The sequence below is a fragment of the Artibeus jamaicensis genome, unplaced genomic scaffold (genome assembly GCF_021234435.1).
Source record: "Artibeus jamaicensis isolate MK-2021 breed Jamaican fruit bat unplaced genomic scaffold, CSHL_Jam_final contig_519, whole genome shotgun sequence".
Lineage (NCBI taxonomy): Eukaryota > Metazoa > Chordata > Mammalia > Chiroptera > Phyllostomidae > Artibeus > Artibeus jamaicensis.
In genome coordinates, this window is record NW_026521871.1 from 12,010,483 (window position 1) to 12,025,271 (window position 14,789).

Consider the following 14,789-nt stretch of genomic DNA (forward strand, 5'->3'; position numbering starts at 1 on the left):
CTGGTCCACTCTTTGCAGCAAGCCCAGAGGGGGCCTCCAGGCCTGAGAGCTTGGCAGCAGGCCCTGCTTGTACCTCAGCCCAGACCTACTCCCTTTCTTCTACTTGGACTCTGGGTTCTGACTTCAGATAGGCTCCCTCTGTCTAGGATCTGGCCCCGCTATGACCTCACACATTGACTCCAGAGACCCCCCCTTGAGTCTGCTGTAGGCCTCAGGTGGTAATGATTCCAGCTCTCGTGCTGTCCGGCTGGCCTGGTCCTTGCCCTAACACTCTTCTTCCTTGGTGGGGACGAAGATCTGAGCCAGGCCTCCCTCTGACTGTCACTGATGGAATCTGCAGAGACATCCTGACAACTCGAAGCAACATCTTCCTACAAAATAAGCCAGCACTGTCCTCACATTCCCCCCAACGGGCATGGCTGCCACCCAAGACAGACTGCCTCACCACAGCCACTTCCCGCAGGAAGTCTAGGCTGGCAGATTATTCTTGCTCCTCCGTCATCATCAAACCGAGATACTGCTGATAGAGGGCTTGGGGGAAACTCCCAGAGTAGAATCTTCATCTCAGAATCTTTTAATGCTGGAAGAGAGCTCTAAAAGCAACTTCAGAACAGCCTCAATTTAGAGATAAAGAAGCAAACCCAGAGAGGATTAGAGATGCACTCACAGCCACAGAGCAAGTGCAGGTAGAACAGGACCAGAACACAGGCTACTTGGCTCTCTTGCACCATCACACAATGAGAGCCAAAGCCCCTGATTCTATCAGCTTGGTTAAAACAAGGTGCTAGGTAGAGAGAGATTGCTGCCACTGCAATCTTGGTCCCAAGTCTAAAGTTAGTGCCTTTTCCTGTGGTGTGAGAGCGTACTTCCTCCTAAGTCAAAGGTTCTCAACCAGGGACGTTTGGCACCACTGGAGATGTTTTTGGTTGTCACCAAAAACAGGGGTCGGTGCTGGGTGTAGGTGAGTGCTACTGGAATCTAGTGATTAGAGGCCAGGGATGTTGCTAAACATCCTACAAAGCACAACAAGAACTATCTGGCCTGAAATGTCAATAGTGCTGAGGTTGAGAAGATAAAAGACTGTCATTAGGGACTCCGGGAGTGTCTCTGGGTACTTTCTGGCCCCTGGCCACACCACCCTACAAGATTCTGAGCTGTCACTGGTAGGTCATGACCACAGAAGGCGGCCCAAGCACCTCTCTGTAGTCTCACCCACACATGTGAGGGTGGATTCCACAATTACAAAGTCAAATCTGTATCTGGGAACCTAACTTTCAACAGTAGTGACTCAGACTGGCTGTGGGTGTGCTCTGAAGGGGGCCAAGCCTCGGGGACAGACGCCGGTGGCACTTCTCATTGTACACAGGGAACCATTCAGGGAGAAGCAATCCTGCTCCTGCTTTGGGGGGTGGAAGCCCAAACAGCGTGTGACTTTAACCTGATTTTTGTCCAGCTCACAGTTCTTATACTCTTTTTCTCCCTGCTCCTGGAATGTGACAATGACGAAACCCACGAAGATGTTCATCATGAAGAAAGCAACGATGATGATGTAGATGATGAAGAAGATGGAGATCTCTACACGGTAGTTGTAGATCGGGCCGACATTCTCTCCGTTCGAGTCGATGGCTTTGTACAGCAACCTGGAGAACAGAAGGACCGAGTGAGCACCGCCAGCCCCACTCAGCCCAGGTAGCCCAGGCCCAGGTGTGTCCCTCTTCTGAATGCCACCATGGGCAGTGACTTTCAGATCTGTCACAGGAGCCCCCTTCCCTAGGCCCCTAGGTACAGGCAGGGGTCTGAGGCACCCTCCCCCGGCTGAGGCCCAGTCAGCCCAGCACCTGGGTGGAGAGCACCTGGGAAATGTAGGCGTTGATGTTTTGAGGACTAAAAAATGAAAGATTTCACAAATATTCAGTAAGGTTCCTTCCTATTCACAGATAGAAGACAGGAAGAACATTTCATGTAGATACTTTCTGAACTGAAAACCATACAGACTGGTGAAGACAAGAGCAAGCAACCATGAATTTCCAAAGAACTCGGGGAGGTTTCCCAAGCTAAAATGCACACCAAATTAAGTGTAGGCCTAGCAGAACTCAACGGGGGAAAGAAAGGAAATTACTATCACCCCCCCCCATGTTAAATTCAGCCCCATTCTGATGCAGATTCAACACTTCCACAGCACCCAGCCCCTGGGTGCACTGGGCTACACACCTTCACATCCATCTGGACAGGCGAACATTACTGTTACCCCATATTATGGAAGCTCAGAGAGGGATGTAAGTGCCCACTGTCAACTCCTCAGGGGGCAGAGCCCAGCTCCTCTGAGCCACAAGTTGCAAACGTGTTCATTTCCCTTCACCTACCACCCCGATTTGCTAAAGTACAGTGTTCAAAAACCTAAGACCCAAAACCTGTGTAGAGTAAAAGATCTTACTCCATGCTTCTTCTCTCCTCAGGACTAGTTCCCTAATGAACGAGCCCCACCCAGCCATCCACTACCCTGCAGGCACTCCTCTGAAGATCTCTGAATCTCTCATGCATCCAGAGGGTTCTGCCAGCCTGAGGTCAGCCTGTCCACCATGTGCAGCTCCTCTAGGCACAGGAACTTGACATCCAGGACTCAATCTACATATCTAAGTTCTACTGGCAGGAAGCAGAGGTGGGATAGTTGTGCCAGAGAGTACTGAATACACGAGAGACTCTCCTTTTGTATTCACCGCCTTCCTTCTGTTTTTCTTACTCTACCCATCAAAATCCTAGCCATTCTTCAGGACCCTATTCTGCACATCTCTGACACACCAGACCTTCCTACGTGGTTTGATCGCCTGACCAAAGCTCTCATTGAATTGGGGCTTTGAAGGGAGGACCTTAGGTGGAGACCACTTCCACAGTGCCTAACGGCAGGTTACGTGGAACTGGTATCAAAAGCACACTTTACAAATGAGCGAGTTCCTCAGTGAAAGACACAGCACAATGGCTGCTATCCATGCCTAGCACATACATAAATGAATGAATGGGTGGTCTGGTACACTGCCAAGACTCTCTTTAGTGTAAATGCAGCTTTGCTGACATGGCTACCAACAGGACTTGGCATAACAAATGCCTCTAAGGACCCCCCATTCCCATCCAGAGATGCTCCCCAGGAGCTAGCGGAGATAAACCCCCAGCCTGGGATCTATGGCCCCTGCTTCCCAAATCTGAGAGTCCTGTCAGCTGGCCACGAAGGCTAATCCTTTGCCTAATCAGACAGAGGGGCCCTGTGGGCCAAGAAGTGATTGATAAGTGGCCCAAAGTTTAAAAGTCATGGGAAAAGGCTGTGCCTGTGAAGAAAGGAAGTAGGACTCACTCCAGAAGAGATGGGTCAGCCTAGAGGACCCCTGAAGCAAGGAGGAGCCTCCCCGAAGATGTCCATTCTCGGTACTTACTCAGGCCAACCCTCAAACGTGGAGACTGTGAAAAGCGCCATCATAGCAGAAAGGACATTGTCAAAATTGAAATCACTATTTTGCCAGATCCTCTCACGGACCACCGGGTTATCAACATCCTCATCCTTGTAGAGAATGAAAAGTCCTCTAGAGAGGAAAAGAAATGTGGGTTACCTTGGTCTGACATGAAATCGGCCATGGCCACCCCAACCCCACGCCTGCAGGCAGTCACGCTCAGCCCGCCAGCCAGCCCCCGATCTGAGCACTGCACCGTCTGCATCTGCACCCCTCCTTTTGTTGTCCTCCGTTCAACCTAATCTCTGGTTCCAATAACACTGCACAACTACTAGTTTAATGAGTACTCTCCAGAGCAACTAGGCTGACACTGGCATATGCCAGATAACAAACGAAAACTACTGAACGATAAACATCCCTCATAGGCAATGGACTCAAAGTGTACACAAAAGAATCAAAAAGTTCTGACTGTGGAGAATTCCATAAGCTCTGGGAAACAAGCCCAGGTATCCTCGTATCTGCTATTTTAGTTTTAATCAAATTCCTTCCCTTTTATACTAACAATATTCCCAGTTTTTTGCCCCCAGGGACTTCTATCATTTCTGGCACCGCACAATGATTATCACAGAATTTCATTTCTGGAAGGTGCCCAATGTCTTTACTTGACAGATGAGGAATCGGAGTGCTAAAGAGGGAAGAGGTGTCCTCACACTCCTCTGCGCTGCCCCGCCCACGTGAATGGGAGCCCTGGAGGTGCAGGGTCCGGTTTCACTCCATTTGGTGCTCTCTGGCTGCACCTTCTGTTGAAAAGAAACCCAAACAAGTGCAGGCAGCCAGACCTCGCTTGGTGACATCTCAAAAGGATGGGAAAACAGGGAGTTCTGTAGTTTTAGAACTTTAGGCAGTGGCTTCATGTCTGCCTTCACATTCTTCTGCACAGCTGGGGGTAAGAGGCATGAGTATTTTCTGCCTTGTCTCTCCTCTGCCCATTCTTGTGAATGGAAATATGGCCAAAATGTGGTGACAGGAAACCTATCAGAAGACGGTAGCCAGCATCTGAATACTAGCAGTTGAGCTCTGAGTTCTGGTTTGGGGAGAAATTATCCAGGTGGCTGTAGGGTGAGCTTACTGGGCAATTCATAATTGTTATTTTAGGTTTCAGTGCCCCTACCCCAGCTCCCAGACTCTATACCATCTAAGCCATCTATCGATTGCTCTGGGGCGATGAAAAACTTCAGAAATAGACAGAGATGATCCTTACGCCACGATGTGGTTGTGCCAAATGCCACTGAATTATACAATTAAAATTGTTTAACTTCAGGTGATACAAATTTTCCCTCAAACAAACACACCCCTCCATCTCTCCAGCCACAAGCTGAGCACACAGGCCCCTTGCAGTCCGTGACTCCTCAAACGCTAGCTCAAGTGAATCCTGAAGCCTTCCTTCTGCTCTTCCGATTCCCCACTCCCATGTTCAGGACCCTCACCTGCACTCCTCTGGGTTACTTTTGGCTTCATCTGTACAGCGATAGAACTTTCCCTGAGTACAAAACAGACAGACAGTCAAAGGCAAGGCTGCCCCTGAAGAGATCATCTAGACCTCGTGCTCCAAGGCATGTCGCTGTACCTTGAACAGCTGGACCCCAATGCAGGCAAACATGAACTGGAGAAGGGTGGTGACAATCATGATGTTGCCGATTGTCCGGATGGCCACAAAGACGCACTGGACGACATGCTGGGGAGAGAGAGAGAGAGAGAGCAGGGAGAGGATGCAGGGGCATGACTTGCCCTTTTTGTTTTAGCCACAGGGAAAACTAGTGCCAGCCAAGACTGTCTGTGTGTATGTGCATTCGTATATGATTTTCTGACTCTGTGGTGCTTTGTATTTCGGGTAGTCATCTGTGAGCAGTTACCCCCAGTGCATCATGGCTGCCTGAGAAGAGCACCCCATAAGTGGGTCCCACCTTGGTTTCCCGCCACAGGTGCAGCACTGCCTGGCACGCAGGCCCACAGGACTCCCTGCCCTATAAAAGGACTTAGGAAAATGCAAACCCTCTGAGCTTTTGTACAACCTGCATGAGAATAAATTTAAAGACTAAAGTAAACACTATTAATAATTTAAGAAGTAATAAATGAACAGCAATCACATAGAGAAAATATTTTAAATGAACAACAGTAAAGAAAATAATAGTTAAAAATGGTATCAAGCACTTGGCAGAGGCAGCTCAATGGGGTAGAAATGTCCTTTACAAATGTAGAACCCACTGTAAAGTCCATCAGGCCTCAGCCCAGCTACGTCCCAGGAAAGTCAGTGATCACGGCTGACCCCACCAAAGCAAGCCCAACCTGAGGACAGAAGCAAACCTTAAGTCCTTTTGCTCTGTTGATTGCCCTGAGCGGCCTCAGGACCCTTAAGACCCTGAGTATCTTCACAACGGAGATGGCACTGGATCTAAGGAAAAGAACAGAGGGAGGAAAGAAAGCACTTTGTTAGAGCTGGATAAAACATTCTGAGAACATTACACTTGGCTTTCACTTTAATACCACACAAAACATGGTGGGACCCACCAGCTGCATGGAGGGTCCAGAACATGGAGCTGCACCAGCCTCTCCCCATGGCTCACAGATGATGATGATGATGACGACCCCGACCCACGGCACCTCCTAGGCAGGCCCACTCACACAGGCCCTGAGGCAGGTACATGGCTGACCTTGACTGAGACATGACTGAGGAAATTTACTTTGTTTTTTTCAGTGTAAACACTAGGTAGTACCTGGCATTTAGGCTTCAGTTTAGTTTGTTTGGTTTTGTTTTCTAACTTTGGGGCTCTTCTGTAGAACTTTGGGTCTGGGCTTCACTGGCCTTCAAGGAGTCCACTGTTTGGTGGGAGAGATGGGCAATGATGCAGCCAGAAAAGTGTCGCCTTGGGGGGTGTCTGGGAAGGCCCCTAGGGAGGTGATATCCAGATGAGTCCAGGCAGAGTGAGGGTTGGCTAGACAAAGGGGAAAGAGGCTGTAGGCAGGCCCAGGGAGCACCAGGGAGACAGGTCCTGCATGAGAGTGCAGCTCATTTAGCAGGGCAGGAGGCTGCGTGTGGCCTGAGCACATTCGGGAGGCTGTGGGCAAGGCCTGTAGCTGGAGAGGGCAGGTGCAGCGAGTTTATAAAAGTTGCAAAGATAATGGTTAGAATGTCCTGCCAAGCTGCGGCTACATGGCTCCCTCCCGTGAGCGGCAGTGGGAGGTGAGGAGGACTACCACCACAGAGGGCTGCTTCAGACAGGGGTCCTCAATCTTCTGAGAGGGACAGAGCTTCTCCATTCACCTTTAGCTCAGAGAGGGGCTGGGGCGTGTGCGTGTGTGCACGCACGCACGCACACCCTCTCATTTAGGGGATACTGATGGCCAATACAAAGAAGTGGCACTTAGAAGTCAGCAGGAAAGCAAGGCCACCCTTGGGTGTTCCCACTGGAGCCTCTGCTCCAGACCCCTGGGTACCATGGGCAGGTAAGGTGCAGCTTAGGCTATTTCCCACCAGAAATCTCAAAATGCCATAAAAATGACCTACAACTCTGACTGGTAGTCTCAGTCCCTTCCTAGCTGAAAATTTTAGAGGCCAAGAAAAAAATAAAAAGGGTCGTATATCCTGGAGATCAAGGGAAACTTCACTATCCAAGTGGAAAGAGCTCCAAGAAGCCCTTGTCCCTTTCACACAGATGAGGAACTGAGGTCCCAGAAGAAGATGCCCTCAAGGCCCTGGGGCCAGCCCCCAGAGGAAGGTGGACTAGAACTTGGCTTTTTTCACCCTTTGTTGAAAGGAAATATCACAGAGTAATATAAGCCCAAACTAGCAATGTGCATGAAGCATGAATTGTCCCACTGCTTTCTGGCATGGGTACCAATTAAGTCTTCCCAGGTAACTAAATATGACTATCAAAATGATGCCTAGCTTTATGAATCATGCTACAACTCCTCACGTGCACCATCCTGCCAAACAGTGCTGTGTGTATGTGCATCCACACCCCAGAACACTTACTGGATCCCAAATGACACCAGAGAGACCCCAACCACCAGCATGTCCAGCAGATTGAAGTAGTTCCTGCAGAAGGCTCCTTTGTGGAGGAAAGCTCCAAAAGTCGTCATCTACAAGCAGAATCGTGGGTGAATTTGCAGCTTTTTCTCCCCAGAGGAAAAGAAGCCTGGGCTCTTTACAAAACCTTGCGGAAAGTCTGTCTTTATTAGCAAGTGTTAGCTGTGAAGCCAGAAATGTAAACTAAAAGGGCTGCACAACTGAATCATTTGTTCAAAAATAGAAAAAGGGCAACTCATGTGGGGAGCATTTTAAAAGAAGAGAACAATTTAGACTGTATTACAGCAACAACCAATTTCAAATGTGAATAGTCACTGGCGTGTCCAAAGAGCCTGTCCCAGGAGAGAGTCCACGTGACCCTACTTGTTAGGCAGTAAGTGCTGCCCAGACAGACTGGCTTCCCCACAAAATGCTGGTTCTGGCAGCCTACACTGTTCCAACCCAGGGGGCTAGGAAAAGCGCTGGAGTCCAGGGCTTGCTGGCTGTGTCTGCATAGAAACTGGTGTTTTTCCAGGGAGGCCCCTTACGGCCCTTATGGTCCTTAGTGACACACGCACTTTAAACAGCTCTTCCAACTCCATCACTGTAGTTCCAGCAGGTGCGGCTAGGAAGCTGCCACACGTGTCTCACCTAAGTCAGTCTCACTGTGCTCCAGTCACATGCCATGTGTACCTGGAGCCCACTGGTAATGGCAAACGACTTTAGTAAGGAAATACCCTCCAAGTGAAAATGGCAAAATACAAAGAATTCACTGTTTACATTAAAAAATATTAAAAAGCAGGGAAGACTCATAAGTATAGGAGAGGAGAGACAGAGCCGGGAACTAACAAACTCGGACCACATGAAACTGCCAATACTCAACTATTTCTGACCTACGAAAATGGAAATTTCACATGTTAAACCAATGACCAAAAAGCCTTCCGAATCTTCGGAAGGCCTCCAGGAACCTCCACTTCAGGTGTCAGATGCTTCTCGGCAAATCTCCATTTTCTGAATCCTTCTTGTTTTAGCTTATCTTCCACTCTCCAAAATACTTTCAAAATGAAGAATGACTTTGAAGATTTAAGTCACTGAGGCAAATATACAGAATTTGAAAAGCAATAGGTTTTCTTTTAAATAATCCTGTATCTCATTTGTCCCAAAGCCCAAAAGTAACTATATTCATTTAACAACTAAGACATGTGGAAAGTAAAATGAAACCTCAATTAACCAGGTTAACAGATGAAATAGAACAAACCAACTAGAACATTTCCCCATTGGATTTGAGGAAGAGAAGGAAAATTATTTAAAATTAAAGAAAAGCAGCCAGAGCTCCAGCAGAGGCCTGGTGAGTGTCCTTGTGCCCGGTGCCTGCTCTGTGCCTCCCGCATCTGTGCTTCTCACCATGGAAACCGTTGTTAGCATCTGCTCAGTGACCCGCATGGGTCTGCCTTAGAACTGTCACAAATCCACTTGCCGAAAGGCAGGAAAATGAACTCAAATTTTTAGATTTTACACAAATGTTTAGACAGCATTTGGTTGTTTAGCTGGTAGTGTGTGAATTTTTTCATTACCACGTAATAATAATAGAAAGAAAAAAAGACCCCATTCACGAGCAATGTTAATTGAAGTTTCATTTTATAGAAGATTTTGTAAAGAGCCCAAGTCCCACAGTTGTCTAACATACACATAAAATACATTTTTCCCTCTGAGATACACATATGAAAAACTCAAAATGATTGAAAGAAAATCATGGTTAGCAGTCCTCCTTTCCCAGACGGTGTCCCTGGCAGGAGAGGACAGCTCTGACAGCCGCTCGGTACTGCCCTAACCCACAACACTTAGCAAGCGTCATGGTGCTTAGCTCTCTGCGTGGGTCTCTGGGTGGCTGGGTACGGAAGGCACGGGCTCGCCCGGGGTGGCCTTCCCCATCAGTCCACAAACCGCATGCAGCAATGGTACCTGTTAGCTCATGCATGGGCAGTACATTAGGGCACCCTGCCCGAAAGGTGCTCTTTTCGTTTGTGTGATTCTGAGCCCATTCATTAAAACAGATATAAAATATCTTAACACAAAAAGATCCAAATTATCTTGCAAATGCTCTTGGAAGAAAATAGTGCTGTTATCATTTTAGGTCACTGAAACATAATTCAATCAAAGAAATGAGAAGAGATCCATTCCCTTCCTAGGATAAATGCTTCTCCTCTGACTGTGATGCCAGAAAGAGTGGAAGAGAGTTCACAGGTTGTGATGTATCTGTTATCAGCTGATATTTTTCAGAATACATTAAAAAAGGGCAAAACATAATTTTTAATCACTATTATGAAGCCAAAGGAACTCCTACATGCATCAAAGGTTAAAAAGAAAGCAAAAATGAATTGAAAAGTTTCAGGAAAAAAATACTTTGGTTTAAAAAAATATATAAGCTTGGCCACAGACAACAAAGAATAGACATAGTCAAAACTGCGTCACATGCTTTGCTGCATCACATGCTTTGCTGTGTCACATGCAAAAATACCCATGAACACCTAGTCTGCATACCTAGTATCTGGAAAGTAAACAAAGAACTGAAACTATTACTGCTACAGCTGCTTAAGTAAAGATCAACAAAAAGGCCATTACCTTTAACAGGATCTCAATAGTAAAGATGGCTGTGAAAACATAGTCAAAGTAACCCAGTATCTGAAAGGTACAACAATAAAATGAGAAAAAGGCATCTGGACAACAGCCACACACCCATGGGCAGACTCCCACGTGCAGACGGAGACCCTCCCTGGGTAGGCCTGCCCCTCCGGAGGTAAGTGCGGAGATGCTCATAAATGCCCCCGCTGGGCCAAAGACAGCTCATCCTCATGACCAACGCAGAGCACTTGGAAATACTCACCTGCTTTAACCACTCACGCTACCTCGCTCCTCCGTCTCACATCTGAGGCAGAGACTCATTTCTAAAAGTGCTTCATTAATAACCTTTTCTCATCACAGCACCACACTGACAAATTACTTGTGGCACCAGATAAATTAGAGTCTTACACACATTTTGCATTTTTAACTGCATTTTTGGCTGAATGAAAAATGCTGCCATCCAGCTGAGCTTTAGATTGGTGGAGAAATGAAAATAACGATGTAAAGGCCATTAAGTGGGCCAGAAGCTTCCATATGTCCCCTTCAATTCCAGCCCATTTAATCAGGGAGTAAACACCCTCCCCCCATCAATGTGTGGGGCTAGATAAGTCCTCAAGAAGAGTTGCACTTTTCACCTTGCTCTGCATCTAATGTTGCTCTCTCCCAATACTGTTTTTTTAACCTCACTGGGCCCACTCAAAGAACAGATGACCTGACCTGGTTTTTGAACTATCAGTCCAGACTACTTTGTCAATATTCCTGGAAATACCATCTACTCCCCAACCAACCAAGACCTGCTTGCCCCTTCTGGGGTCGCTGCCTTAACTCAGAGCCACGGGGGCAGGAACAGGGGTGGGAACGGGGGCAAGTAGGCTGCAGCAAGAAGTCTGACCACCACGCAACTATGGCTGCTCACAGGGAACCTCAGCCGCAAAGAAGGCAGCTGGGACTGCCTATAGAAGAAGCCGACTTGGCTACTTATTGTCATGACAATTGTGCTCTGCAGTTTGAAAGAACTGAAGAGATCAGAGCCGCAAGGTACTCTGGTAACCACCCAGGCCACTCCTTTCGTTTAACAGATGAGGGTCCTGGGAAGGGGCTATGGGACGCCTGCTCAGGCCGCGGGCCAGCTGTGGCACTGCTGAGCAAGGAGCTAGGCCTGCGCACTGGTTGTCAAGAGCCACAGGCCCTGGTGTTTAAGTATGGGGTCCACCCCAGAGGAGTCTTTTATGCTCTGTTACAATAAGATGAAGCCCTCTGCTTCAAAGGCTAGTTCTCCTCAGCTTAAGTTCTACTTTCAGAGTATTCATTATCCAAACTGCTTCCATTTTTCAATTGGTAGATTTTGCTGGAACCTGTCTCTGTACCTGTGTTTCTGGCCAGGCAATGCAAAGCACTGCCAGTACACTACAGGCCTCTGGCCCCTCCTCATCTCCTCCATGGTCACGGCAGGACTGTTACTGTTGAAAGCACCTGGGTGGCCAAGAAAGACACTGCTGCCCAAAAACCAGCAGCTCAGGCTGGTGCCAGGGTCAAAGCTCTTAGAGTCATTCAACCTCCATTCTCTTTCCCACTAATAACCCAGATAAAGTTTCAAAAAAATACTGCAAGGTTGCAATTACATGAGATCTCTAAAATAGTCAAAAACCCACAGCTAGAAAGAGGAATGGAGGTGGCCAGGGCTGGGGAAGGGGAAACGAGGACTCATTAGTGGGTGCGAACTCTCACTCATACAAGACGAGTAGGTTCTGGGGATCTGCTGTACGACACACTGCCCGTCACTATGGAAACTGGGTTGCACTCCTAAATAGTTGTTAAAAGAATGTATTTCACACTAAGTGTTCCTACCACAATAAAAAAAAACTGTAGAATTTTAAAAGCAATACACATACACATATGTACATCGATTTAAAAACAGTAATAACATCCTTGGGAAAAGCAGCAGGAGAACAAACTCATGGGGAAGTAATTACAATAAAAAATAAGAATGCGAGGGTCCAATATAAGTTAACTCTTTGGCAATCTGTGTTCTAGACTAGCTCTTGACCACATCTGTTATGGGATTGTATTTTTCCCCGGTGTCTCGTTTTTATGATGGGACTCAATGATACCCAGGTCTTTGTTCTATTTGAACATAGAGATTAAGACAGGCTCATGGCCCTCATCTTTACATCAACACCAGCATGTGCCTTGGAGGAAAGTTCTTTATCTTCAAGTCAGAGTGTGTGTTTTATCAGTCCGATAGGTTGGGTTTGCCAGGCTTCAAGCCAAGAGCCTGGAAATGGAAAGACACAGCACGAGGGTTGGGTTGTCTCAACTGAAATCCTGGGCCACTGATCTGGTGATTTGTCTTCATCCTTAAATCTCTAAAATCTGGAGAGGAGGAGACAGAGGCACCACCAGGCAAGGCAGCAACACCTGACAGCCTCACACGCTGGCGGGCTGCCCTTCCCTGGGAAGGCTTCTCAGTACTGTGCTTCGGTGTCAGGGCCGAGAGGCAACCGGCCACTGGTCTTCCAAAGCTGTCTCACTTTGGGGCTGTTCTCAGTGTTGGATCAGTTGACCTGCTAAGATGGAAGTTCTCAGGGGAGAACCAGTCTGAGTACCATTCTGTCCAGCATGGATACCACGCAAGGGTGCTACCCTACATTGCGAAACTGATTAACAGAACACTTAACCCTCTACTCACTTCCTTCATTAAATCACCTCCTGCCCCACCGCAGTTCTTCCTCTCCACGGAACCAATCAACTCCACAACCCAACATCTCCCTAACTGTATTGTCCTAGCAGCAGAATCAGGTAGCTTTGCAGATTTCCATCCACACAGAATGGAATAGAAGTCCTCCCATCCAGCCTAAGTAAGAGCTCCTTACTTAATCACACCTGGTTTCAGTTTTACTTTCTGTCCTGCTGGATGCTTCCACTAGGCAGAAATCTCAAAATAGGTAGGGATCAGAATTTGATCAGGGGACCAAAATGTTAGCAGCAAGGAAGGAAGAGGAAGGAATACAGGGTCCCTGAATATACTATAAGTTACTGCTGAGTATTAAAATACATGATTCAGGGAAGGTTTGTTCCAATGAAACAAAACGCCACTGGTACTTAGAACATAAAATGCCTACCGGTGAATGACATGCCTACTTTAGCCATCAGCCTCTTGGGCTGCTGGAGGCGCTGACTGGATGACAAGGGGCCACCCCAAGGGAGCCCCACCCTTCTGTCCTCACTCAGTGGCTTACAATGTTCCGGAAGGAGTGGCTGCGGATGGGGTCCTCGGCGGCGAGAGATGCGCTGCTCAGCATGATGAAGACAAGGATGAGGTTGGTGAAGATATGGTGGTTGATGAGCTTGTGGCAGCCCACACGGATCCTGTGGGGAACACCGGCACATGGACACAGCCCCATGCAGCGCCCACAGCATGCTGGGACAGGTCCACCCGAGGACGGCTGACGCTGTGCTGCCCAGGCCCCGCCCGAAAAACCAGAGCAACTCATCTAACAGCCCTTCGAAACTACTGGATGGCAGACCCTGAAGGCCCTCAGTGCCACAGCTCAGTGTGGGAGTGCCAGAGACACCGCTCACTGTGTCTGTAAGTGCAGGGATCATCATCCGTCGGAAGGAGGAGGAACGAAGGCTTGTGCACGAGAGAGAGCTTTCTTAGTAAGGACCAGGGGCAGATCTCCAACCCAGAGCTGCCTGGGATGTTTCCCACAGTAACAGGGAGTCCAGTGCCTACCTTCCCGACCTGGAAAGGAGACTGAGGTCAGAGCTCCTCATTGCATCTGCTCACAAAGCAGGGGAGCTATCCCTCCCCTGTACTGCAGCTGGGCTTATGAAATGTGGCTGCAGAGAGGGAGGCTTGGCCAATGTCCTGTGATGTGGAGATTCAGTCCCAGCACCGAATCACTATTAGCTTTTTGGAGTTGACCCATAAAGAGCACTCCTGAGAAAGTGAAGTGAGAGTTACCTCCTCCCGTAAGATCTCACGAGGACTGCGGTCCTGTAAGCACCCCCAGGCCGGCCCTCAGGATGGCTCTGTGGGCCACCAGACCCTCTCCTGCCTCCCCTGATGTCCCGGGGGCTACTTAGTGCCTGACTACCCTTAACCTCAATATTTGACTTTAGCTTTCAAACATGTTTTTTGGGGGATGCCTATAGAATACATATAGATTTTCCTTTGAAAAAATCTTTTTCACTTTCAAAACTGGAGTCAACTTTAAAGGAAAGTAACTCCTTGCTTCAGATCCTCCCTTTTGGGGCTGCTTAAGGCGGGGGTGTGCCCCAGGAAGGCTTGCAAGCCGATAGCAACTGAGTTTGGGGAAGGCCTCTCAGACCTGAGGGCTGGGCTGCTCACACTCTGGGGGGACATCAATCCATTCCTTCAATACAGCAGACACAGTGAGCTGTAGGTGCCAGTAACATCAGCTGAATATTTTTTTAAAGGGACACCCGAATTCTCAACAGTCATGAGCTGCACAAACTATCACTAAATCTTCAAGTCTCTAAGGACTGCAGGTTGCCTTGCTTCCCACCTGCGCCTCCCTGGGGCCTTGAATCATAGAGTTCCTCTCTGACAGCCAAGAACTACTTCTGCAATTCTAGAAACCTCTCCTCCAGGAGTTATTTATTCCCTCTGGCAATCACTCTATCCCAGATGATTT

The 14,789-nt window shown here is 48.1% G+C and overlaps 1 protein-coding gene across 11 annotated transcripts in view; it reads right to left on the minus strand.

The window, feature by feature from the left end:
• CACNA1D (calcium voltage-gated channel subunit alpha1 D) overlaps positions 1–14,789 on the minus strand; it is a 313,594-nt gene that overhangs the window by 58,522 nt on the left and 240,283 nt on the right. For all 11 annotated transcript variants that reach the window (XM_053669278.1, XM_053669277.1, XM_053669276.1 and 8 more), the window contains 8 exons: positions 13,368–13,497; positions 10,129–10,188; positions 7,474–7,580; positions 5,805–5,892; positions 5,068–5,175; positions 4,928–4,980; positions 3,426–3,572; positions 1,439–1,640 (listed from right to left, as the gene is read on the minus strand). In XM_053669278.1, the coding sequence (XP_053525253.1) occupies positions 1,439–1,640; positions 3,426–3,572; positions 4,928–4,980; positions 5,068–5,175; positions 5,805–5,892; positions 7,474–7,580; positions 10,129–10,188; positions 13,368–13,497 (895 nt within the window). The remainder of the gene's footprint in view (positions 1–1,438; positions 1,641–3,425; positions 3,573–4,927; positions 4,981–5,067; positions 5,176–5,804; positions 5,893–7,473; positions 7,581–10,128; positions 10,189–13,367; positions 13,498–14,789) is intronic.